Source organism: Taeniopygia guttata, chromosome 8, assembly GCF_048771995.1.
Source record: "Taeniopygia guttata chromosome 8, bTaeGut7.mat, whole genome shotgun sequence".
Taxonomy (NCBI): Eukaryota; Metazoa; Chordata; class Aves; order Passeriformes; family Estrildidae; genus Taeniopygia; species Taeniopygia guttata.
In genome coordinates this window covers 3,591,047-3,606,848 of record NC_133033.1, presented here as the reverse complement: position 1 = coordinate 3,606,848, position 15,802 = coordinate 3,591,047, and the positions used below count along the sequence as shown (strand labels likewise).

Sequence of the window (15,802 nt, the reverse complement as noted above, 5' to 3'; positions counted from 1 at the left end):
TACATGTCCCACAGGCACCATGAAACATTAAAGTGACAAAACTGCAAGTACAAAGTTAAGATGGAGATTTCTTCAGGGACAGCCTGACAGACTGGGACCTACTCACAGAGAAAATCCAGAGGTCTGCAGGTGTCAATGGCTTCCACAGCCACATGGAAAAGTTATTTCAGGGGATCCTCACCTGCACAATACTGACAACAAAGAAAGATGTCAGCATGTCAGAAGTTACTAACAAATCAGTTTGCCAGAAAAACAAGAGAGACCAAACAGCCACGAGGAGTTGAAGCTGAAGCACATTTAAGTTCTACACCCCAAGAGAACCATGAGAAGTTCTCTAATTGAATACAGGGACATATGTGATGTGTGAGATGTTTGCTATGCTTACAAATACCTCTGGTCCCCGAAGCTGCAGCTGAGGCAGAACAGAGCTGTAACAGGTGTGGGAGTGATGATGCAGAACCACTCCTGCCATTCACTGCTGAAGATGGGCAGCACTCAGCATAGCTCCAGGACACACTTCAGCTACAGCACAATGTGTCTTTTCATGACAGAGATCACAACTCACTACAGCATCCAAAACTGTGCCCATCACAGTTATTCACAATAATAAAGATTTCAGAGCAAGCACTAAAGCCTTGCACTTACCCAAACTCTGCCTTAAGGGTTGTGTGTGACCAAATTGTGCCATCATGAATCACATGCTGAAGGAGCACGGGGTGAAAAGCCCACATGAGGAATACCTGATATCTGTGACTCTGACACACATCACCAGCAGTGTGCAGCTACCTCATCTGGGTTCAAAAATAATACACATCATTTGGGGATGTGCTAGTTTCCTTGTCACCAAATCAACATAATTAATTTAACCACTATCATTACAGCTGAACTTTCCAGCCCAGTCAAATTAAATAAGTCAATTCCATCTGTGTACGTTTTTTTGGATGTTTTCCTTCCTCAGTGGCTAATTATTGAAGATTTTCTTCTAAGCCCTAATTCATGCCTCCTTCCTGCTGACTGCAGATAAAATGTCATCTGTGCAGGAGCTCATAATCAGCTGATTCTGACAAGCAGAGGATAAAGCACAAAAGGAAGAATATTGTTTTAAGGAGGGAGAAATCCAGATCTAACTACTGGGACTTTTGCCAGCAATCTCAATGTGAACAGAATAGAGGCCTCATTGAGACAGTGGAAATTAGACCCTGTTGCTTCTCAAGGGTTTTGTTTCCTTCTAGGTTTTTGGATGAAAAGATGATGAAACAGAGCAGTGTAGCCTCATCAGCATGATCAAAGCAAAGGGAAGGTGATAAAGCTAAAGGATGCAGCAAAGGAGAGGGTAAAACCCCACCAGACAGTGCTAGCCGAGGTCTTGAGCACTTTGAGGATCTCTGCTACTTTGTTCAAGTGCTTTAAAAATCATAGAAACCTTCTCCAGGCTCAGAATTTGAAGATGCTCTTCATATATCTGGCAGTCTCTGAGATCTAAGAGATACACGTTCAACTCCTTGAAACACCAAAATCAGTTACTGCCCTTCAGCTTCTTAGTTCAAGAAATACCTCACATGGAATGGGGAGGGGGAGGGTGGAGAGAGAGAACACCGAGCTTTGAAAGCAGAGAACAAAATCGGAGTCCTCCCATTTCATCCCTCCTGAACAAGTAAGTCTGGCTGACCTCTTATTCTCTCCATTATCCTTCATCCTCCAAAAAGAGAAATCTAGAGAAGAAAATAAGAACATCGCAGCCTAATACGTTCACTTTCTCCTCCCGATGTTTCGAGTTCGCTCTAGGGAGGAGTCACTGCCGTTAAGAGTGAGGGAAAATCGGCAGGATAATTTACAGAATCCGGGTGAAGCCGCAGGTGTTGGATGCATCGGCCGGAGCCCGGCTCGGGCAGCCCAGCCGCCACCTGGTGACTGAAAACTCACACTGCGCTATTCCCTCAGCACGCACTCCTCCGTCACTTATTCCAGACAATGGATCCCAAGGAGTAAGCAGCTCCGATTCTCTAGAGATTCATCTTAGAAGAAAAAAAAAGGGATAAATTTAAATAAACTCAAGCCTTAGACTGCAGACAGTGGTTGGAGGGGGGGTGGCTGGGTTGAATCTAAATTCAGGTACTCATTCAAGAGTTTCTTCATATCTGTGCCTCTACTGACTTTCCACAGGAAGGAAGCAGCAAAATGATCACATTCCAGAGATCCATTACCTTTCCCTTTGCTTGTCCCCTGCGGTCCCAGCTGGCACCACTGTCCTGAACTGTCACACAGATTTGCTCTGAAACAGGTGACTTCAGTAAAAAGATTTGCAAGCTGAATGTTAGAAAATAGATTTCTATAACATGGATTATGGTGGTACTACTAAAAAGTGCTCTCAGTCAATATTTTAATAAGCTGTAACAAAATGTTTAGGACCATCATTTTTAGAAGGCAATAGATATTAACAAACAGAAGACTGCTTGAAAAATGTTTATGCTTAAAATATGACTACTGCACATATTCTTTTTAACTTTTATGCTCTAGTCAATGTATTATAATTGAGCTCTACTGAATTACTTTTCTAGTGGATAAATACTGTACACGCTGTACTGTGAAGAGACATCATGTAATGTATACTAATTAAGCCATTATATCTGTAGAGAAGATAGTATCTGCAATATCAACTTAGCAGGAATTAAACATCTCAGAGGATTAATGAAATGTTATGGAGCCGTTCACTTCCAGGTCAACAGGTTCAATTTCAGCTTAGTTTAATAGTTATAATGAATTTATGTGTTGGAGATAACAATTCTCTGCATATGTCCATAAATCAGGGTACCAAGAGCAGCAGGCTTGAACCAGCACAGGCAGAACAAGGGAGCCAGGAATATTCAGCGAGGCCTGGGTTTGGCACACAGCCTGGGGCTTCAGGAGATCAAAGAGCACATTTCCTGCACTGCTGCAATGTGTGTAGGCAGCAGCCAGCGACACCAAAGACACTCAGTCAGTTCTCTTTACAGACCTGCCAACAATTGTCAGCCCCAGCAATAAAGTTATCACAGCAACAACATCCAGCCCCATCTCTTCTTTGAGTCAGTGAGGAGCTCTTCTGCTTATCCTAATTTCTCTCTCTTTCCAGCACAGACACCTGCAGCTCTAGGAAAAGGTGGAGCAGGGGCATGGAAAAGGAGGAATTGTAACCAATTTTTACAAGGCTTTATCTTATCTTTATTTACCATAAATATACAAAACAATCCCTGGTTTTGTTATGGAAACACAAATTTGAGATCGAACTTATTTGAGATTAAATAACCAGCATGTCAAGAGATGTAGGCATCAGCTCCTTAGTGATGATGGGCAGTGAGCAAACAACCAGTTTATGCATAACAGAAAGTAGCTAAGAAAAAACCCTATCAAGAACAAATAACTGTAATCTAGCAGAGTATGAACAAAGAGGCACTTCTAAACTCTGCAGACAAACATTGAAAGGAGACAAACTTATACATGCAGAGATCATTCAAAGCCCATCACTTCAATTTGTTATGAGGACTCTAGTTTGGGCACACACAAACATTTTAAGCTAAGGAACAGCTCAAAGTTCCTGCTCCAGATTTTCTTCTGGAGTTTGTATAGAGCTTGGCTAAAATCTTCATCTTACTGACTCTCAAATATCCCCAACAGAACTGCTAGAAGGATCATCTATGCAGGTATTATGGAAAAACTATTTATGAGGTACTTCAGGTGGTTTAGAAATGCCAGTTCTTAACATCAGTCCTTCCTGTGAGTGTTTAACCCACACTCTGCAATATGGACAGGAAACCTCATGAAAAACCCTGTATTGCTGATAGAAAAGTTATCCTGTCACCTCTACCATCACCACACTTTGAGATCATCCTGCTTCCCTTTCAAATGCTCCCAAGATCTGGAGAAAAAAAGAACTTCATCAGAGAGTATCTGGATGGCTGTAAAATAGCTTACACAAAGATTACAGAGAAAGCAGTTTTCCCACCAAGGGTATTGAGATACAAACATCATACCAGGAAAAATAAAAGCTCTGGCAGCCTACACAATATAAGGAAAAAGCATCAAGTTTGCAGGATTGTTCTCTTTCTGCTCATGAAATCTCTCAATATTTCCACTACAGTAAATGCATTAAGAGTCAAATTTGTATCATGTATTTACTCTTCCAGCAAGAGGCTCTGAAGCACAGCACAAAGTTAAGGAGGTGAAAATCCAGATGAATTTTTACTGGTCTATCTTAGCTTTTTTCACTTTAGCCACTATTCTCTCTCTTACATACTGTGTTTCCTAAGCACTGAATTCCTTTAACACAACTTCTAGATCTGCTCTTCCTGTGCCATAGTGAGTGACAATTGCAAGGGAAAGTTTCTACAGATAATCAGAAGTTTGCAACCACAGTATTTTCCTAAGAGATATAGTTTGAAATTATATTTTAATTATTAAAATTATAATAATATAGCTTATATATTAATATATTATGTATATCATTTTATTATATGTTCTTTAACTTTAGAAGTTAAATATTTACTATGAAAGGCAACATTTTTGCAATTTTTCTGTTCAAGAAAGAAAAAAAAATTCTTTAGCAATATCAGCAGATCCACAATAAAGTATTCAGTAAGAATTTAAGAAAAAAGTGCCCTCCAAGAGGCAGATGAACATAAGGCATTTTCTTTGTTGGACACAAGCGAAGTGGAAATGTGAAACCCTTTCCAAAGCACTTGAGAAAAGTATTGGGGATGAATTAAAATGTAAAGTAAAGCCTGAAATTTTCAGCATCCCACCTCATATGTAAAACTATACCTTTGAAACTATTCAAATAGTATTTAAATATATAGTGTTCTAATGTAGAGGCCTAACTCTTTAGTGTGCTGTGTGTATATGTTTGTAAAAAGAGGAGTGTGTTTCATTAGATGAGTATGGTTGGAAAAAATACATAATCCCCTTGTCAGTCTAATTTGCAATTGCCCTTCCCTTGAAACCTTTTCTCTCACATCACCATGATCATGGTTACAAGACTATTTACTTACAAATTTTAAAAAAGGCCCCTTGGTGAACTTGAAAATTGCATCTCCCTCCTTCAACTGCAGTACTTCAGTCACTTAAAACAGACAGCAGAAATGTGAAATTTGTGTAGTTTCATACTTCACCCTGAATGCTGTGAAAACTCTCGTTTGTTCTCCTTAGTCCTACCAGACACATGCATCCAGTTGCATGTCAAGCAGCAGCCCTGGCTAACAAAACAAGCTGTGACACTGGAGGAGAGAGAGGCAGCAGCGTTGGGGTTTTGGTACTGCAGGATAAACTCTGAGGTCCACAGGGAAATCTAAATGGTGTATTTTTCTGTTTCCCTTCAGGTGACAATGTCCAAATGCTGCAACACATCACTGAGCATCTGTTACAAAAACTCCTGTCACCAAGAATAAAAATGGATGGATGAATAATGGTCAGGCCGGACCTTCTGCCTCCTGCCAGCAGGATTGAGCAGAGATTTAAAAACAGCTTGTAAGCAATATGCAGCCAATCTAGACCTGTATTATCAGACCTAGAATCATCAGCATTACACAGACATCAACTTTCCTCTGAATAGAGACAAGGGACTCACTGGTGTTTCTCAAAGGACCCAGCTTCATTGACTGAAGTCACTGAAAGCATTACTTGTTTCACAATCTGTTTTTCCAACTAAAGTCACTGACAGCACTGAATAGGTTATTTTTTCCTTCTTAAAAGCTTGCATTCTGATTTAATTGAAGAAATATGATTAAGTCTACCCTTCTCCATATAGAAAAAGAATGTTTCAAAATAGGATAACCTGTAAATATTTCGGATGTTTTCTTCAAGTAAGACATTACCATTTATGAAAGAGATGTTTGTTTTGATCAAATGAGTACCAAAAAGCATAAAAGCAAATACGTCTTAACAGATGAAGGAACAGGATTTCCCTTTTTTATTTTCATTCACTGCCACCTCTTTCTACATCTTCCTGCAAGATCAACATTTCAGCATTTCCATCAACTGCAAAGCAAGGACAATTCAAACATGTGCAAACAGAGATTAACATGCTGGGTACAGTGGGTCACCCATCCTGAAAGGCAGAGCTTTACTACATTGTCCATATTTGTCTCCAGAGTATAAAAAGTGTAGCTTCAAGGAGAGGGAGGGATGCTCAGCTTTAGATGCCAGTTTCCTGACAAGAAGTCACTTTCATGATAAAGTCATCTGCAAAAGCTGTGCAGTCAAAAAACATTTTATTTGTCTCCTATGTAATATACTCCACATCAGCAATCATTTCTATCCAAATGGATATATGCAAGTCAAGTGTGGCAGCAAGCCTGCCCTCTGATGAGGCACCCTGATAATTTAAAAAAGACAAGAGGCATCTTTGTAAAGCATTTGGTGCTACCACAATTCTTTCAGTGCTTCTTCCAGAAGGAAGTCTCCCCTGAAAATTATTTCACTCTATTTTTTAAACTGAACTTGATGCAACCCTTTCAGGTTACTTTGAAGAAAAATGGTAAATCAATCCACATTCTAAAATGCCTCAGAAAGAAGCAAAATCCCAGCAGTAAATCCACCTAATTAAGTGAGGGTGTATCTAGCCCACAGCTATTATCGCTTCTCAGCTTAATATTTTTAAACACCCTGTATGTGGAGCAGGCAGTAAGCTCTTCTCATTATTTCTCAAATGAAGCTGAGTAGATCTAACCCAAATTATGGCAAGATAAACCACACAACTTAAGTGATGAAAATTGTACTTTTCCCTCTGCTTTAGGGACACTTCTGGCTCATCTGTCCTCTGATCAAGGTGAGCCTGATAAAGCTGAAAATTACACTGTGTGACTGGATTGTATGAGATTATCTTTCCCCTGAGAAGTGATTTATTTTAGTAACTCTTAATGAATAAGAAACTTTCTGCTCCAACACGCTGCTCTTCTTGTGTGGGCACGGCTCCTTATTGCTTTGAGTGAGAGATCACATAAAAGAAATGGAGAATGTGAGTGGCTACATCTTCTTCATGGTTCAAAGACATTTTTGTGTTATAGGATAGACCTTCAGGGACCACCAGTTCCATAAAAAGTGAAAACTAATGTCATCAGTTCGTGGGTTTAACTGCAAAAGTCACTGGCATATCTTCCACTTTTTGAGTGTGAGGAAAGTCCAGCTTTGGTTTTGAGGGATCTTGCTTGGTAGAATTTGGGGGTCCTCGACCTTTAGATGATTCCAGGAGATGCTGCATGTTAAGTTTGAAAATAAGGCGAGGATCTGGTCCAGAAAGAGATGGGCAATTGCATCTCTCTCTTATTTTAAGAGCCTGTGAACACATAAGAAATCAAATAGGAAAAACAAGAAAGGTTTCAGTCAGTGACTTTGGCTTTCCAGTCAGGTTTGCATTTGCACACTGGTTAGTGTAATAATGAGTCTGAATTGTTACTGAACAACCTCTCAACAGAAGCCAAGAATTCCTGTGACAAAATGTAGCAATATGGTAAAACAATGGGAAAAACAAGAGTGAAATTATTTCTTCACACCATGATCTCTAAGGATGAATACTCTAAAAGATACAACATAATTAGACAGGAAGTTCTCCAATGTTTGTCCACATCAGTACCTTTTAATTTATATTCACATATAAATTAAACTTTTTGTAGTGCTTTCAGGGTACTTTGAAGAAAAATGTTGAATCAATCCATATTCTAAAATGCCTCTGAAAGAAGAAAAATCCCAGCAGGGAATCCACTTAATTACATAGGGGTGTATCCAGCCCACAGCCCACACTGCACTCAGTTTTATATATTTATTTATATTTACATTCAAATGTAAATGATAATGACTGCATCAAGGGAAAAAAAAAAGTCTCTGAATAATTTACTTCCTCAGACATGTTCTATTATTGAAGTAACAATACATAGACATCTGACTCAAAAAAGGAGGGAAAATCTCTAATAACACAATGGACTTTTAACTGTTTGGCACAGAGATCCAGAATCATCAGTTTAGTTAAACTCCTGTCACACAAGTGATCTCATCTCCAAGATGCATTTGGAGTATTCCAAGTTTCCAAGTAGTACGAGAAAATAATGTCACAAGAAAATAATTTTCTCTAGAATGTAACAATTTCTCTGGGTAAAAAGATCAGCAGTAAGAGACCAAACTTTAAGTTAGTCCTGCTCACTGAGTAAGTGCCATTGCTCGCATTTTGCAAGTAAGAAAGTAGGGGCACAAAGGAGCCAGAGAATCTCCCAGAGAACTAAAATTCATTAGCACAAGCACATTCCCCCATTGTCTGCCTGGCAATCTAAGAAAGGAATGGCAGTGGATGAATCTCACATCTCAAAGGCTCTGTGGAGAAATTGATACCAACCTGTTCAAAGTCAGCTGTTTTAAAGGATGCTTAAGTTGTGTTCATTGCCACAAAGCTGATCTTACCTTAATTAGACCACACAAACTGGCAGCTCCTGTGTTTGGCACACAACAACTGATCAGTGCTTTTTAAGCAGCTGTACACAGAACTACTGGGATCCATGGAACCTCCTATAACTCATCTAAACCAATTAAGAAAAGTAGATCCTATGTACCATATAGCAATATATGACACCAAGACCAAAACAAGTCTGATGGTTACCATTAATCAGTGGTCACTGTGGGATGGTCACATTTGTTCAATGTTGTCCGGGCCTCAATTAACAGCATAAACCATAGACAGATTTACATCCAGCTCTGTTTTTAATCCTTTCATAGAAAAACTAGTTCAAAAGTGCATTTTATTCTACTTCATAATCATGGATTCCTGAAAAGCAATGGCCAGAGCTGTAGCCAGGTGCCTCCTGGCCAGTATTTGGGACTGTTAGCAGAAAACACATGCTGATTAACTTGTTCTAGATGAATTCAGAAGGAAGAAAGTAACACAGTTTTCATAGCAGTCCTAGCGTTGCATTATAGACAGAACAGAAATTTTTAATCTGCTTTATATCCACTAGCTTTGTCTGAAATATCAAACCAAATATTCCAGTACAGCTCTGCATAAACATTTACCCATCATTTTGAATACTGAATATCACTGAGGAAGAATATCACTTTGATATTCTTCCACAGGAGGCACTGGAAACATCTTACTACAGCAGATTTTAAAATAGAAGAGCAGAGCTTCTTAACTAAATTTTTTATAAGGAGGTTCCAAAACATATTTCTCGTCTAACTTTACTACAGTGAACCAATAGATTTTGCTGTAAATGGCTAGAAACAAACAGAATTTAAAATTAACAAATTGTTTTGGAAATAGACACATTCGGAAAATGTAACAAGAGTTACTCCAGTTGTTTCTTGCTGAAATGTAAAATTCAAATTACTGGATACACAAGTCTGGATTAGATATGCAAATATTGTTCCTGTCTAAGTTTCTAAAAATATGACTAAAGCTTTTGTGGCTTATTTTTCTACAGCATGATCATCCATGTAGCCACCAAATGTAACTGCACTGCTGAACACTCTTCTGCTTCAGTGACCAATCCATTTCTAAACTGGCATTTATGATAAACAAAGAGTTTTCTTTTGTTGTCTTCTACAACATAAGCTACTGCAAGATTGCATTAATGTCAAGCAGTGTTATTCAAGTTAAATGGGAATATAAAGATTTAGGCTGTATCCTGGAAAAGGCAACGTAATCCTCTTTTAAACTAATTTAGCAAATTTGTATCTCTGGGTTTTCCTGGCTATAGAGTGCCTGACCTATTTCCATGGTTTCACTGAAGTCCCAACAGCAAAAATAAAAAACCAGTACTTCAGGTGAACATTTTTACCCTGTGGATATCCGAGTTCTTGCTAGACATAAAGCAAAGGGGTAGAAGGCAGCTAATCAACATCATCACCTCAACATGCCACTGAAAAACTCCAGATATGGAAAGAAAAGCCAAGTTAAGTTGTCACCTCCCTGCTCAGGACAGCTGTGACTACACATTCCAGTGAGGGCAGCCACCTGCCTGCTTACTGGTTCAGGAGATCCCAAATAAACCATCCAAACTCTTGCTTTTAAATTACAAAGGTGAAGCTGTTTTTCTTATTAGTACAATCACAGTCACCTCCTGCAATATTTGGAAGCAGGGAAGGCAGGAGAATTAGGCAGGTCTCCCTCATCCTATCACCTCCATGTAAAGCTACCAGCAAAGACAAATAGAGAAATAAGTAATTTTTAGTTCCCAATATTAATCCTTCACTCTGTCACAGACACCAGACTACCTGCTGGTCTCAAGCCTTACAGTCTTAATGAAATAGCAGTAAAAAGATGATTAAAGGAATTGATAGACTTTTACTGGATAGAGAAGAAAAGCAGCTTATATATAATGTTAATACTTCCAACCGTCCACTGATGTTGGCATAGGAACTGTGACAAAATATTTAATAACTTTATAGGGAGGATAGAAATGCAGGTCAGTGTTTTTTATTCTTGTTTCCACCTTGATAGGGATTAATTAACATATTCTAGTACTGGAATTATCTGAAGTAATGTTCACACCATAAGCAAAGGGCAAATATGCCAACCCACTTTTGAAAAGGAAGGAAAATAAACATATCTCCCATATCAAAAGGCAGCAGAGGAAAAACTATTAACTACACAAAAATTAATAAAAAATAAGTAGCCAATATGGATTTGACAAAAACATGTGCTTCCAAAGTAAATGAACTTTTTTTTGACAAGTTAACTGACCTAGCAAACAACACAAGCAGTGCAATTGATAAATCCCAACTTACTAGTCTCTAAATGATCTCACCGTGGCATTTCCACAAGAAAGTAGAAACCGGACTTACAGTGAATCAAAAATAGAATCTGAGCCAACAACATGATGCTAAAAAAGCAAATGTCACATCAAGATGAATTTTTGTATCACAGGCAAGGCTCAGGAGATAACCTTCTGCTTTATTCAGTTTAGCTGAGACTTCCACTGACGTACAGTGCTGCATTTGAACAGCACACTTGGAAACAGACACTGCCCCAAGTCAGAGAACATGAAAATGAACCAGAGATGAAGTAGAAGATCCTGGAGCTTCTCTCTAGCACTACACTCCCACAGTCTCCCTGTCTCTGGAAAAATGATCATCTTCACCCTTATAGAAAATGATTTTAAGATTTCATTTTCTGAAAATAAAATGCATCTCTCCAGCCTCCATGCAGGAATTCTAAGAGATTTCAGTTTCCTATTTAGGAGTATTTTCTGTTTTCCCGGTTTACTATCCTAACACCTCCCTTTCTGAGGGGAAAATACTTTCAAAACAGAGCAAATCTATTTTATTTGTTTTATTTCATTTCCAGGACAGCACCATTTTTTAACTGCTTATAGCTCTCTTGTTTACTGATTCCTCAGCATTGGCTGTAGCTCCCACCTTGCTCAGAAAAACAGATGTAACATCTTTAACACTCATTTGATTTGCTCTCAGTCTTCTAATGACTTTAAAGGGATCCCTGTGACAGTTCCCCTTTAATTTACACTTCCTGAGACTGTTTAGTCACCTCATTGAGATGTGGCATTTCATCACCTGAAGAAAAATTCTCACTTTATATGATTGCATCTTATTGTGAACCTGCTTAAAAGTCTGTAGAGAAAGATTAGAGAAGTTCAAAATCTTGTCCCTATTTGTCCCAGCTATAGTAGCTGGTCTAATAAGAGATGTATTGTCCTGAAAACCATTTCAGCTTCAAAACCAGCAGCACATGACATCCAATAATAGTCATGATGGATCTGGCACTGATTCTTAAGAAGTACCAGTTTCTTCAGAGATAAAAAGGTCTTTTTTGATAACCTAGCTTCTCTCCTGGGCTCTGAGTATCTAATGGCAATTAATAAAAATTAATGCTATTAATAAAAATGGTATTAATAAAATAATGGTATTAATAAAAAATTAATGGTATTAATAAAAATATGGTAAACATTCTGTTCTAAAAAGCTCAAAGAATGTGAACAATGAAACAAAAAGGTGCTGATATCGAGCAACAATAAAAGCCTGGGATTCCCTTTCCATGCCTGAAGTGCAGCCTGAAGGCAGCAGCTCCACAAGAAGGGAGTCAATGCTTCAGACAAGAAGCCTCCTCTACCCATTTTCTTTCATCTTTATTCCAGTTTTGTAGTGCCAACCTCACTTATCTGGTGAACTTGCTAAAAACAGGAAGCCTTCAGCTCCTGTTTTCTCATCCTACTCCAAAGAATGTTGAAGGTAAAAGGCAAACAAAAACAGCTCCCCTCAATTATCTTTTGGAAGATCTTCCCAGCCTTCACTGCTCTTGGAAGTTGAAAGTAGCTGTAAAAAGATGAGGGCTGCTCACCTGCTAAACTATGAGATGAGACAGAAATAACAGTTCTACACAGTTGCTCAGTTATTTAACTTATTTGCTCAGGCCTGGGGTAGAACATAAGAAGTAATTTATCTCATTACCTCTTTATAAGCCAGTCAACAACTCTATGAAAATAAACGATTCTGAACCCTTTATGTTCAATCTAGCTAAAACTGAGGTTCCACAACAGAAATAATTTTTTATTCAGCTGCTCAAATGTGTTTGAAAATCCATCAAAATTATTCTCCCAGCCTGCTTTTGCAAAGTACAAACTTCGTGTATATTAATTTGAGATATCCAGTCTAGCCACTCTCCAGCCTCCTATGCCTAATGCTGACTTTGATTTATGCCATCATTTAGAATATTTACTGTATTCATTCTCATCAAAGGATTCATGAAACTCTTTTTTTTCTCCTTTGAAGTCAGCAAACACCTCAGCATTTTAGTGCTCCCTCTGCCAATAAATCTTCAAGTGTCTTTACAGTTTGAAACTGAGAAAGACTTAAAGTGACAGAGACTTAAAAAAAAGAGAATAGTCGGTGATAAAAAAGAGCATTTCCAAACACAGTTCAGCTTGCTGAAAAATAGTGTCTCAGTGGAGTGCTTTAACACTCTATTTTATTTTTTTGTTTGCTACAAAAGCAAGAGAAGTCAAGAAAATTTAGGGATCAAACTCAAAAACCGCCTTTCCAAAATGGCAAAAAAAAAAAATAGAAAGAGTGGATGAGACCTGTGGCACTCAAAAGGTTGTTCAAAATTTAAAAAAATTACACTTTGATTAGAAATCAGAAGAAAACCCCAAACCGCTTGGAATATAAATACATTTTATCTGTGCTATCTTACTTTTCCCTCATTTAATAAAACCTTCAAGGTTGAAAGCTTTGCAATGGAGAATTTCTGTAAGGATAAAGAGAAAGGTAAGCATGGTGCTATGAGAATAAACTGTGAATCAATAGCAAAGCAGCTAATTAATCAATTAATACCAAACCACTTCTGGCAAGTTTCCTAAGAGGAAAAGCCACTTCCCTGAGCCCTGCTCACCTCTGGGATGAGGCGGTCCAGGTGCTCAGCTCTGTTTTCATGGGAAGGGTGTGTGGAAAGCCACTCTGGCAGCTTGGGCTGCCCCTGGATTGTTTCTGCCAATTCCATCTGCTGCCAAAAGACGCTGCTGGCTCTGACATCCACACAGGCCTGAGAACAGGAGGGAAATGGAAACACCTCTGGATATTTAAAGTAATAAATGCACAGTCTAACTGATATTGAATTACAGAAGACAGTTTAAATTTTAAGTTTCTAATGACTGTTTAGATGGTCCTTATATCTGACAGTAAAAAGCTATTCCAAAATATCTAAAAGTGATAAAAAAACTCATGCAGACACTGGATCTATTCCTTTTAACACCTGTGCCTTTAAAAAATTGAGAAAATTCAAGAGGAAGAAAAGGTTTACAATTTCTGGCATATACTTGTTCTTTAAAAAAAAAAAGCTCAGCTGCAAATTCAAGTTATACTTACTAGAACAAATTAATCATCTCCACAGTTTTAGGCAAAGTTACAGGAAGAAGTTGAGAATCATAAATACAAGGTGATAATGTTCATACTTAAATATACCTAAACAGTAACTGGAAATGCTTTCAGTAACTGATTACACAGCCTTTCATGGGTGATCTGTGGAATCCATGACAAAATAAAACAGTAATTCTGTAGAATTCCTGACTCTCTTTAAGAACTACAGAAAGTCATAGAACAGTAACTTTTAGAATTGCTTTTGTGTATCACCACAGACTTCTCTATTTTTACATTTAAGTATAGAAGAAAAATAAACAAGATTACTTACACTGACCTTTATTTGGTAAGAAAAAAAGAGGGACAAGTAATCAGAAGATAAGAAAATTATTTCTTTCCATTCCCTCATCTAGGAATAGATATGGCGCTTTATCCTTTGAATTCATTTATTTAAATTATTATCATAAAAAGGTTATCTGCACAAGCAGAGAAATGCTCATATGTCACTTCACTTATTTCTTTCTGATATGGCCCTACTTTTCCAGTATTAGAAAGCAGTGAGCACAAACACAGCAATTACATTTTTTAATGGATTGTATTATTCTTGACAACTTCAAATTACAAATGCAGTTTTAATCTCACAATCAAAGTTAATTTTAAAAACCCTTCTTTAAAGAATCATTAATAAGTATTAAAAGGAAATTTTGCTAATGAAATATTAACACTAGATGGTGCTGCTCTCACTGATATCTCACACATAAGTCTATGGCACTTAGCCAGAAATCAAAGAGTTGGTTCAGTTCCTTTAATATAGAATTAAATTCCCCAGGGGAAAAAAAAAAGTAATTGAAAAAAATAAACTATGAAAAAATGCTGAGTAGCTTCTGACCAAATTTTTGCCTTACTTTAGCAAAGCTGTTTTGTTGTTATGGCTGTATTTTACAGATATCTTTAAATCTTTACATATAATTAAATCCTACTTATGGAAGATCCCTATTTAGAGTTCTCCTCTTTACAAATACTTTTCATCTAATAACAACAAACTACACAGAAAGGAGACTGTGCAGGTAATGCACAACTTTACACACTTCAATGTTGTTACATACAATTAGCCACAATGACTTTGCCTTTCTCTAAAAAGTATTTTATTTCCCACCATTTCATAAAACTACATCTCTTCAAAAACTTACAGTTTACCTCCATATGAAGAAGGAAACTCCCTCTGATTGTAACAGAAACCGAAAAATGTCCGCTACTTATTTTTTTTGCTAATAAAACCAATCAGTTGTAGTTACCTTTGCAGCAAACTGAAGTCCCACTTTATCAGCTTCAGCCTCCAGGGTTCTGCTGTAGGGTCTATCAAACATGAACTGCAAAGAAACACATCAGAGCTCTGTTCCTGGGTCTGGAATGTGTACAAAGATGGAGCCTCATAGCTGCCTTTTAACCTTCTCATAAGAAGTGGGGTTTATCTATCATGCTCACATTGCATGTGATCAGTATTACTTTTCTTAATGCAATCTCTAATTCCATTATGTGTAACTCATTGATCCTGTATTCAGCTGAAATTAATTCAAATTAGTTATATTTTCATGGGCACGATCAGCACCCAATCTCATTTTGCAGCAACTGAGAGCTAAATATCAATTTTTACCAGAATATTTTCACTTCACTCTTCTACTGACATCACAATTTTCTTGCAGCAACTGTATATAAACAATTCCAGTGGTTCACTAAACTTTTATGATGCCTTTTAGCATGGTATCATCTATTTCATATGGCAAACTGCCCACGGTAAGGAATGTAGCCATAAATATTTGCATGCAGAAATCACTCCTTTGCCATGACTGTCCCTAACACAAGCTGCAAATTGCCCTTGAGAAATCAAACTAGAAGACATAAAGCTGAGCAAACTCCTCTCCCATTTTTCTAGAGCATTAGCACACCCTAAGAGGCAAGTGGTGGTTTTCTCAAATGTAAT

At 37.8% G+C, this 15,802-nt stretch overlaps 1 protein-coding gene across 5 annotated transcripts in view; it reads right to left on the bottom strand.

The window, feature by feature from the left end:
* OMA1 (OMA1 zinc metallopeptidase) overlaps nucleotides 1-15,802 on the bottom strand; it is an 87,870-nt gene that overhangs the window by 64,800 nt on the left and 7,268 nt on the right. For 2 of the 5 annotated variants that reach the window (XM_072932646.1, XM_012575309.5), the window contains exons 7-9: nucleotides 15,117-15,191; nucleotides 13,358-13,507; nucleotides 5,911-7,306 (exon numbers count right to left, since the gene is read on the bottom strand). In XM_072932646.1, coding sequence (XP_072788747.1) covers nucleotides 7,088-7,306; nucleotides 13,358-13,507; nucleotides 15,117-15,191 — 444 coding nt within the window. In that variant the 3' untranslated portion in view covers nucleotides 5,911-7,087. Of the gene's footprint in view, nucleotides 1-5,910; nucleotides 7,307-13,357; nucleotides 13,508-15,116; nucleotides 15,192-15,802 lie in introns of those variants that run through there. The other 3 variants (XM_030278751.4, XM_072932647.1, XM_072932648.1) reach the window with 3 other exon arrangements.